Below are 11,414 nucleotides of genomic sequence, written 5' to 3' on the forward strand. Positions count from 1 at the left end.
GGTTTTCTATCCAAGTTCCTGGTGGAGGACAATGAGAACTTCACATACGCGGAGATCCACGGCAGCCATTGGGGCATCTGTGCCCCCGACACCACACTCAGTCCAGTCTTCATGGTGTATGTTTATGCCGTCACTGTGTTTGGTATCCCTTTGTTGGTTCTGTTGGGTGTGTTTTTGGACTTGATGTGTTTCATGCCACAGCAGGTTCCTGCGAACTCCACGTTTTCTCATAAACTAAGCTCAGTGCAGTCTCGCTCATTGGCTCTCTCTATTTCTCTACTAGTAATGCTTTGCCTGCCCCTGCACATCACCCACGCTTTGTTACTTTTTGCCCCGAGCGCTGCTAGACCCAGCTGGACCTCACTGACGGCCTCTGTTCTCTTCCAGATGTATAGCCTAGTGCCCCCACTTCTCTTCACCAACACCTCTCAGCTGGTAGGCTTTGAGTGCACCTTGTTATCCGCGCCCTACCTGACCTCGAGTGTTATCTCCTCTCGAGTCAAATCTGTGGGGAGTGCTTTCTGTTCAGTGGATGATTTCAGTCACCCTGGACCGACACTGAAAGGCAAAGAGATGTGATGGGATGTCATGTGAAGAGGTCACTTACACCAAAAGTTATCTGTAGAGTCCTTGTCTGTAGAGGTTATATGAAATTATATTCAGCAGTTGAGTAAAACTAATCCAATACTAGCTCATGGCAGATGCCAGGCTTTCTGCAGTGTATTTGCATTAGGGTCGATCCATGTCATTTCAGATTGAGTTAAAGAAGTGTGTTGCTGCACAATGATTCTTTTCATACTTTTTTTGTGTTATTTGAAACCTAAATCTAAAGCATGAATAAAATGGTCATTTTTTGAGTCCCCTGAAATTATTATACACATACATGCCATGTTTCTCTAAAATGTACCCATTTAACTGTAGTCATTAGTAATTTTTAAATCGGCACATTTTTTATTCTCAATTAATTCTTTCCAACTGATGATTTCAAACTGTATTGTTATTTGTATTGTATATTCGTTATTCGTATAGAAGCCAATCTGATGGAATGTTTTCATGTCTAGGCTAATATTATCAAAGGTTTACACTACCCATTTCAATTTGAATTAAATTTCAATTGTATTTGGTCAGTTTATTCTAATTAACATAGTTACATTAAACATTTTCATTCAGCTAAATGAGTGCCTAAAAATGAGCAAAATATTGTACCGAACCTGACTAAAATATTAACATCTCACATTCTGCTCATGGACTTGCAAATTTGACAAAGCCAATCAAGACTTTGGTTTTAAGATCAAAACACATTTATTTGTATCCTTGGTGTTTTTATGATTAAGGCCCCAATACCACCCACATCTAAAAAGCTGTCACTTTTTTCCAACTTTAGGGGCCAATTATGAAAATACTTGAACTCAGCAGGGACACTGAACCGTTTGGATTCGAAGGAAACAAGTTTGTGTATGTATCTTCCAATTCCTGTGAGGCTAGCAATCATAATTCTTGAGTTATCATACCCTGAACATGGCTTCCCAGACAAGACCTTTTTTGGCTTGGAAATAATTAATTCTTCAGGGGGCTGAAAAATGATCAAATTGTTACAATATGCAAGCAATATTTTTCAGACCTTAGTTTCATGCAACCACCAACAAATAAGCAATCTATGAACAAAACTGGTGCAGTAATAAACCTTTCTGATTGAAGATGTAATGAATCATTAGAAAGCACTTTGTAAATTCCTGTTATGTGGCAAAAATGGTCCAATAAATATTCCACTGCTGCCATGTTTAATCCCAGTGATACTCCAGTATTAACTGTGAAATGATTCAAGCAACAATGTCAGAAGACTGTTATAGGAATACATCAATATGTTTGCATACTTATACATGATTAAATATAGTACATTAAAATGTGTCCCATCAATGTTCAAACCCAGCACAAGCTTTTGGTTTGATCTGAATGTTTAATTATAACAACTATAATAGCATATCAAGTGGAAGAGACTGTTTGAATGCATCGAGATAATTAACCACTCAATAACTCCCAGGGAAAACAGCTGTTTTGATTAAATGCGTACTTCTTATGTGCAGCCTGAATAAAAGCCGTTTCACACTAATTGGATTATTCTTTTTGCTCACTTGTGCCAGTGTTGGCGTAAGAAATGACTCCCTTTGTATCTGAATATTTGTGTTGTGATCTCCGTGTCTTCCTCTCCCTCCTTGCCATCTCACTCCCCCAATCCGCCCATTAAGTTTCAAGCATGAAATCCTCCATCTAATGTTACTGTCACTCACTTTGTCTTTGTATAGCCCCGACTTTGATTTGTCTAGCACTTTTTCCTTTCTTGATCATTGTCTTCAACTCATTTTCTTGCAAATGCCTTTCTCTCTTATTAAAGTCTGCACTAACCTCCAAAGCGGAGGTGATTTATTGAGTGAAGCTGGACTGCCCAAAAGGGAAAACAAGTAAAAGCTCTCCCTAACTGAGAGCTCATTTGATTGTTTTCTCCGCTCGAGAGCCTTTAGCTTCCTGCCGATATGACAATCTTTCATCACTAAAGTGGCTTCAGTCAATTCATCGCACCTGCTCTAGTCCATATCCTCTTCAATGGGGTCATTACAAGGAGCTTGGAAGCTTCAAATCTGTCACGCACAGAACGTAACCGTTTATCGTCCTTGGATAAAGCTGAATTCAAGTTTGATGCGCTGTTTGACCAGCATATGGTTTATTACCCATGGATCTGCCTTTGAGATGCCAGCCGAGCTCCTATAAACAAAATTGCAAGAGATTGATGAAGTTCAGATGAAGTCTATGGCTGTCATTTGAACTCCACGTTTGGAGTTTGTCGGCTCACTGAAGCGTTACTCGCTTTGCAGAAGACCCAAAATTTGCAACTGACCATGCTTTGTGAAGCATTTATACTTGTACTAAAAGAAAATTGCTAGCATAGGCTATGTCCTTCTTTATCTAAGGAGCTGCTCAAAGCGAGCAGAACAGCAGGTAACGCAGTGTGCGCTTTGATTGCCATGTGACAGTTACTGTTTATGACAGGCTTCTGCAGAGCCTCTCCATCAATAGAGTACAAACACATCGATCAGTCATCCTCCCCTCGACTTTTAAATGTAGACCCACCCCTCCCGGAGTGCTCAGCAAGTGACTTCTGACACAATTGTATATTGATTGCAGTGGAATAATGGAGGAGTCCTATTTTAATGCACCTGCTTTCTCTCTTCGGTGTCTGCTGCTCTTTTGACATAGGAGTCTTATGATTCATCATCTCAGTCACACAGCTTTCATCTCTGCTGGCAGCTTCTGCTAATTAAAATATCCTCTCCTTTTTCCTTGCTGCTCTCCTTTATTGCCACTGGTGAATCTTGATTGTGTCGGCTTCTCGAAGTCAGAAAATCAGTCTTTTACAGGAGATTCTTTTTTTATTTTGTCGTGCTTGGTATCTTTCCCCTATAAAGAAGTACAGTTAGCTATATCTACAGCGACGCAAAGACTACAAAATAAACAGGAAGTGGAAGAGGAGACGGACAATTAGAAGGAAAGACACAGAGGATCAAGAAGGACAGAAGAGAATGATAGAGGAAATAGAAAACTGGGTACACAGCTGTTTCTACTGGTAAAACTAAAGCATGGGAAGTATACAATTTATAACATTTACAATTATAATAACAGTAAGAATAATAATAATAACAATAACAACGATCATAATAGTCCAAATAATAATTCATAAAAACAATTAAGACCTCTGATATCTTTTAAAGACAAATGAAATACATATTTTTTTGAATTGTGAATTTTTTTTTAAAGATGACGTAACAGTAGTTTGTTCAGTTTTGCAGCTCTAAGCTAATATTCTGTGTTAGTACGATAGAATCGCTGGTAATGTGCACAAAAGTAAATGGGTTTTTTTTTTCTTAAAAGAGTAATTTAACTTACTTTGTAGACTTTTTCATACAAATAATGACTTTAGAGATATGTTTCATTGTGTAAGTGTTTTCGTGTTGAGCAATCAAAAAAAAAAAAAAAAAAAAAAAAAAAAACTTGCGTTACCTATATTGAAATTTCTTACATGTTCTCTACAAACTCCCTTCCTGTTTTTTCTCACCCAAGTCAAGCTACTCACGGTTTCACGTTTCCAGTGACTCTCTGCGATAATTAAGCCCCTTTTTACAGCGTCAGAGTGAGCGGTCCACTCCAATTCATTCCTCTCATAAAAGAGAACATGTCTGATCCCTTAATTATTAACAAACAATAGTGGAGAGATAGAGGAGGGAGAGGAAGGAGCATTGGAGAGCGAGAAACGGAGTCACTGAGAGAGAATCAAAACGGGAGAAACTTTTCTTCACAAGTCAACAGGTTTTGGCCAACATGAGCAGATAATGGAGTCGCCAGATGAAAAGCGCAGATGAATACTTTATGAGGATGGCTCTGAGCTCTCAGCGCTGTCGTTGGTGGATTTATTGTCTACCAGCTCAGTCTCTGAGGCCCAAATGCTCTGGCAAATGCAGGGAATTTCAATTTGCTCATATTGGGACATTCAATAGCTCATAAGCCCTTTGCGGCTTCCCACAGCGATGCTGTTTCACCCAGTTATGGATGAGCCTGTTTTGAATGGACACTTTTCTCTCCTGGTCCTACAATTATGGCTAGTTGTCTATTGTAAAAGCAAGTAAAAACAGAAACTCGGCTCTCTCGCTCTCCACCCCGCTCCATTATTGTCTCCATCCCCTCCTTCCCACTCCAGCTTCATATGGCACGATTGTGATTCCCTCTGGTTGTCGTTGTGGTGGTGTGTAGGTCTGTTTGGGAACAGTGTGTGTTGCGGTGTGCATTCTGCAGCGGTCCAGTGTTTCTGAAGAGCTCCACTAGGGCGGCGCTACAGTAGGTACTCCTTCTTGCCTTGGCTGGCATCATTACCATTGAGGAACGCCTCCTGTACCTCACCGTGTTCATCCAACCCACTGGCCTCGTGAGTCAAATATGAACCTAGAGAGAAAGAAAGACAATTTAAGCAGAATTAGGTTCATACTTCATTGCAGGAATTAAAAGAACAGCAACAACAACAAAAAACATATTAAATCACTTGCTGAGTGCAATTAGATATATTTTCTATTGAAACAGGACGCTGAAGAGATTGTGCTTTTTGTTGTCTTAATTATTGTCTCTTCCTGTTTTGATTTTCATCCAGTAGAGGACTGGGGCTAGTTGATATTTAATTATTAACATTTAAAATATATGCGACAACCCCAGTAAAAAATGTGGTAAGCCGCTTCTACCTGACATTTATGAAAAATGCCTGTGTCGTGGTTAGCCTTTCAGTTCAAATCACCTATTATTATAAAGATGACTGAATGCGTATTAGTGTGATTTTAGTTCACTTTTTTAATCAACAACATTTATTAACAGCAGAATTCACAAAAATAATTCAAATTAAAGAGGTGTTTGAACCATCATACAAACGCACTGCAAAAGAAAACATATTTGCAATTGGAATTTTGAAGAAAACCCTGACTGAAATACTTCCCAGCATCAGTTAATTAGTAACTTAAGCTTTTGTAATTTTTATTCGTTTTTAGTTATTTCTATTGAGCTTTATATTTATTTCCGTTTTGGTTTTAGCAATTTTAGTACTTAAACTTCAGTTAGTTGCCAAAGCAACATTTCTATTTTTTTAAGGCTTCATGTTAATATTTATAATTTATTTAATTTCAGCTTTATTTCAATAAACAAAATGATTTTAAATAGTTTCAGTTTTACTTAACAATAACAACACTGCCCCCCATGACACCTAGCCCTGGTGCTGCTCCGTATATTTTTTAATGGATTCTCAGTGTATTCTCATTTGTATGCACAACAGTCAATATAACTTCCGCATGTTCCCCTCCATCTATACCCGAGTGTCCTCAATCTAAACTGTCCCCTGGGGATTCATGCTGCTGTATTAGATCGCACACATCTAAACATTCATCATCAAGGTTCTGCCAGTTACAGCTTCTTTTGCAGGGCCAGCAAAAGTCATCTACTGTAATTGGAGGGAACTTATGCAGATCAACTTTTAATTATTCACAAAATTCATTAGGAATAATAACCTCTGACATTTTACTGCACACTCAGCGATTTGGTACAGTGTGACCTTTTTATTCACATCATTATATGACACAATGGTTTTGCCTCTGTGGCTGGGGGACAAATAACTGAAATTACTCGGGCAGAAGTGACTCTGTGGCACCAGCATGACACCGTTTAATTAAAAAAATCGATCTTATGTACATGCAATTTTGCTTTCCGACATTGCAAGAGGCTGATTGGGCCATTAAAAATAGTGATGTCGTGGACCGCGCAGGACCAGCACAGTGTTCCTCTTCCTCTGCCCTAAGATTAATCACTTCCATTCTGCCTTTCCAGCCACCCCAAGGTTAGACAGGATCAACCCTAATGCTCTCTGTCTCTGCGCCGATGGGTGAACTAACCACATCTGACTTTGGCAGGTGAGCTCGGGTTCCTCCCCACCCTCTGCCTCCGCCCCAATTTGCGGGTGCAGTGATCTTTATTGGAAATGGTAACACACAGAGATGGCCAGAAGTTCTTAAAGAGTTCAGGGACGAGGTAATTTAATTTTCTTTATAGATGCACCGCGATACGGTTGACGAAAAAAGGCAATTAAACACAAGTACTTTCTTTCTTTCTCCATTTTCTCATCTGAACACTTAAACATTCTATGTGCCCTCAGGAACACCCAAAAAAAAAAAATCTATACAAAATAAACACCTACACCAACTATTCTCAACTATTCTCTCCTCCCGTTTTTTTATTCTCCACCTTAGGGGTGGGCGGCATGATCAAAATCTACAACAGGATCACTAGTGCAATATTGGTTTTATAGAACAGTTCCATAACCAAAAATTTTATATCAAATAACCTACATTTCAGACTAAATTTGACCAGTTTTGACCTCTTTTTTCCCCACCAACAGACAAAAGAAGCCAAAAGATTAAATGCTATTTAGGAACAAAGTAAAAGTAATATTTTAACTAAAACACTACGCTCAAAACTTTGTGGTTGTAAGATTTTCACCATGGCTGCATTTATTTGATCAAAAATACAGTAAAAACTGTAATGTTGTGAAATATTATTACAATTTTAAATAGCTGTTTATACATTTAAAAAGTAATTTATTCCTGTGATGGCAAAGCTGAATTCTCAGTAGCCATTAATCCAGTCTTTAGTGTCACATGATCCTTCACAAATCATTCTAATATGCTGATTTGCTGCTTATAAACATTTATTATTATTATTATCAAAGCTGAAAACAGTTGTGCTGCTTAAGGAATGACATTTATTAGAAACAGAAATCTTTTATTAACAATAAAAATGTCTTTACTGTCTCTTTTGATCAAATTAATGTATCCTTGCTGAATTATAAGTATTATTTATTTATTATAAATAAAATTTAAAATAAAATTTAAATCTCATCTCGGAGAGGTGAGGTGTCCAAGTCACAACATCTAACTACTGTGAGTATTAACCCAACTCCAACCACTGAATCTAATGAGAGCCATAGAAGTATAGAGGACACATACACATTAATAGTGTAATAACAACATTTACTTATAAACCAAAAGAGAATACTACAGAGCAGGTATTCCAAAACATTTGAAACGTTCTAACAGAAACAGTCAAACTTATGTGTGAATGTGGGTGAGAAAGTAAGTTTGTGTGTGTGTGTGAGGGAGGGAGTGTATTGAATGAGTGTGTGTGTGTAGCCTGTGGAGTACATTGCAGAGGTCTCTTTAGCTACTGATGCCTTTAAGCACAACAAGTTTTTCAAAAAGCGTAGTATTTAGGCATCGTCGATGGGGCCGGTTGATCAGTCCAGCAAAGGAAAATAAACGCTCTACTGGAGCTGAGGATGGGATGATCATGTTAAACCTCACAAAAAAAGGTGCTTGGGGATACTGGGGATACTGCTCCAAAGATGTCAAATCCCTCCTTTTGACAGTCAATGAGCACGTTTACATGCACACCAGTAAGCTGATAACTCACAAATATCAGCTTATTAAAATAACCAGTTTTCCCGCAATTAAGTGCTTTTTACCTTTCTTATATATAGCTTTTTATTCCAAAATGTAAATATTTATACAAATTATATAAAAAATTCTGTATGACATTGCTTCTTGTCCACATATCCACAGATACTTATGAAGAAATCATAAAAATAAGTTGTTCTAGCATGTATTCACCACTAGGAGTCTCTAGACCAACACAAAAGAACGCATTTTTAAACATTGCTATATTTTGGGCTAATTTAACTAACATAAACAATATTTGTAATTTTTTTATTTTGGAGTTGTAATATTTAGTTTTATAGTTTAATATATAGAATAAAAAGTGTTTTTACGCTCTTTAATTTGTACTGAGATAATTCGGCAGTAGTGGCATATATGAATCAATGATATTTTCCTCTTTAATATTTGCCGCAAGAAATAAACATGAATATTTGAATGCATGTTAAAAAAATCTGAACAATTTAATACAAACGAAAGTCTCATGAAATCGATCAGTCAGAGTTTAAAAAAACGTGGCATTAATGCCGCTGTAGGCTATTTGTACTGAATGCAAACACAATTTTGGCACAGCGGCCAAATAAACAAACAAACAAACAACAACAAAAAAAGTAAAAAATAAATTAAAATAATAATAAAAAATAGTGAGGGGATATTTGAATTATTTGTTTGCAAACACAATTTTGGCACAGCAGCCAAAAAAACAAACAAACAACAACCAAAAAAGTAAAAAAAACAAATAAAAATATAATAAATAGTGAGGGGATATTTGAATTATTTGTTAATAAACTAGTGTTTTCTGAGTCAGTGTCACAAAGATGAAGCTGCTGATCCTGACTCGATATCTCCTTAACTGGACCCGCATTTAGAGAGAAATTACATAACGAAAGAGTTTTTGTTTTCGATTTGAATTATTTCGTTTTAAAGTAGTAATTTAAAGCATTTTATATATATGTTTATCATGTCTATGAGGCAAGTATTCGCTGAGTTTCGGTTCATTTTTGTGAAGCCCTCCTGCTCAAGTCAGAGACATGCCCATCCTGTTGGTTTTCCTGTTTGTTTGTTTTTACAAAATTTGTTTTTTTTAACGTGATATTGATACTGTGAGTGCACAATTTTTTGCAGTTCCGAATGATGTATACTCTTACCTTTATGAGCAAAAATGACAGCTTATTTTTAAGTTACCACTGTTATTAAGGGGGGGATTGCGCTTGAAAAAAAAGAGAGAGCTCACGCTGGCGCCTCCATGTCCAGCAAAGCGCGCTTCAGCTTCGACTCTCGGCACAAACGATCAGGGGTGCGTTTCCCAAAACGACGGAACTTGCGACCATAGTTGCTTTTGGGAAACCCACCCCAGATATGCGCTTAATAGCGCACATTTATCTAGGTTAAATTTTTTAATTAATATGGTGAAAAGCATGAAGTGTTTTTTTTTATCCATAGATTTTATTTTAGGCAAGTCGTGTTGAATTGAGAAGGCTAAATTGATCAAACATATGCTCATCGCGCTTCTTGCCGCTGGCCGCTTGGTCGTTCCTTTAAAAAACAAAAACTTGAATTTAACAAACATAGAATGTTCCAAACATATTTCTAAATTACATTAATAAAGAAACGAAAAGAAATATGACCACTTTGCCATTAAGGGTGTATTCACACCTGTCTTGTTTGGTCAGATTGAATCGAACTCAAGTTCGTTTCCCCTCTTGGTGCGGACCTTTTTGGCAGGTGTGAGTACAGCAATCGTACTCGGGTGCGGAGCAAACAACCGTACCGAGACCCAGCTGAAGAGGTGGTCTCGGTCCGCTTCCAAACGAACTCTGCTACGGTTCATTTAAGGGGTGAATATGATACTTATTTCATAATATCACACAAAGAGTGATTCCCCCCCATCCCCATAAATAAAAAAGAATTGAATATTAACAGACTTCTGTTTTAGACACTAGATTGCCTGTTTTTGCTCTATTTCGCCAATAAAAAACTAATTCCAAACCACAGTGCTGTTTTGCATCTCTGAGCAACATAACAGTCTTTCATTCCTGAATGTATCAACTCTTTAAATGAGCAATTACTCACTTATTAATAGTGACTTGTTGCCACCTACTGGTGGTTTTAAGTTCACATTTAAAGTACCTTTTCATTTTTTTTTTATTATTATTTTCAAATATCAGTAGGCTATTCAACATATTAGGATTAAAATATCAAAACATTATTTCCGCATGTGTAACTGCAGGTTAAAGCATTCATGTCCTGCATTAAACAGTGTGTAAAAGCATCTAAATGCCTCTTCAGATGCAGCTTCTGTGTTTCCTCTGCATTGCAAAGATGAATTTTGTTTATAATGATTTTATTGATTTGGTAACAGCCCCAAATGTCTTATTATTCTAAATCACTTTATTGATTAAATATAAGAATTTGACGCAAAAGATAATGCACACTTCTAGAAAAAAGATAAAAATCTGAACATTAATCAAGCATAATGTATTTTTCTATCATTTTATTATTATTTTACCGCAACGGTCTCAGATCTAGCAGACGATTGCGATCGACGGGTTGGCATCACTGATGTGCTGTAGGCTACATTAAAAATTTAAAAGATAAAAACACAATAACCCCCAAATGTAAAAAAATTCAAAAAGGATTTAAAAAAACTAAACGACATGAGTATACCTATAAGCAACAAAATCTTCCCTAAAGGATGCCTTTAGGATACATTTGTTATTTATGTTATAGACTTTTTATACTTTTTTATGTTATCTTTATACTTTTACAAGTGTAATGAAAAAAAATGTCTAAAAAATGCTATATTATTATATATGAATATATTTCTATTTAATACATAATTAATGTATGTCTTAAAATGAATGGATTAAATAGCAAAAAAATGAAGACGTCAGTGAGACGTTCAGTGAGACGAGTGCATGTTGCAACGTCATATTAAAGAATCCGTCCGAACACCATACGGACAAAATACGCACCACAGACGGAGTGCGTGAACCTGGCGTTACGTTTGTATGCCCGCCCGGTCTGTTCTGTTCTCGTGCTCCATTTAGGCGCGCTGCATTCCGATTGGTTCGGATAGCATACTGCGGGAGGTCGGGGGCGCGGAAAATCGTGCTAAAAAGCGATTTAGAAATCGTGCACGCTCAAATCGCGATTTTATTACAATTTCGATTAATCGCACAGCCCTACTAAAAAGCCAAAGGAACGAAACTGACTGCAATTGAGATCTCCTAAAGCAGGGGTGTCCCACCCTGCTCCTGGAGAGCTACCATCCTGCAGATTTTAGCTCTAACCCCAATCAAACACACCTGAACCAGCTAATCAAGGTGTTCAGGGTTGCTTGATAAT

General features: G+C 37.2%; 1 protein-coding gene across 3 annotated transcripts in view; it reads right to left on the bottom strand.

Moving 5' to 3' along the window:
• Positions 1-4,691: 4,691 nt before the first annotated feature.
• The window catches only part of LOC107657657 (cell adhesion molecule 4-like), a 159,489-nt gene continuing 152,766 nt past the window's right edge, over positions 4,692-11,414 (bottom strand). For all 3 annotated transcript variants that reach the window (XM_016445818.1, XM_016445816.1, XM_016445819.1), the window contains one exon: positions 4,692-4,989. In XM_016445818.1, the coding sequence (XP_016301304.1) occupies positions 4,880-4,989 (110 nt within the window). In that variant the 3' untranslated portion in view covers positions 4,692-4,879. The remainder of the gene's footprint in view (positions 4,990-11,414) is intronic.

This window comes from Sinocyclocheilus anshuiensis, unplaced genomic scaffold (genome assembly GCF_001515605.1).
Source record: "Sinocyclocheilus anshuiensis isolate Anshui unplaced genomic scaffold, SAMN03320099.WGS_v1.1 scaffold43, whole genome shotgun sequence".
NCBI lineage: Eukaryota > Metazoa > Chordata > Actinopteri > Cypriniformes > Cyprinidae > Sinocyclocheilus > Sinocyclocheilus anshuiensis.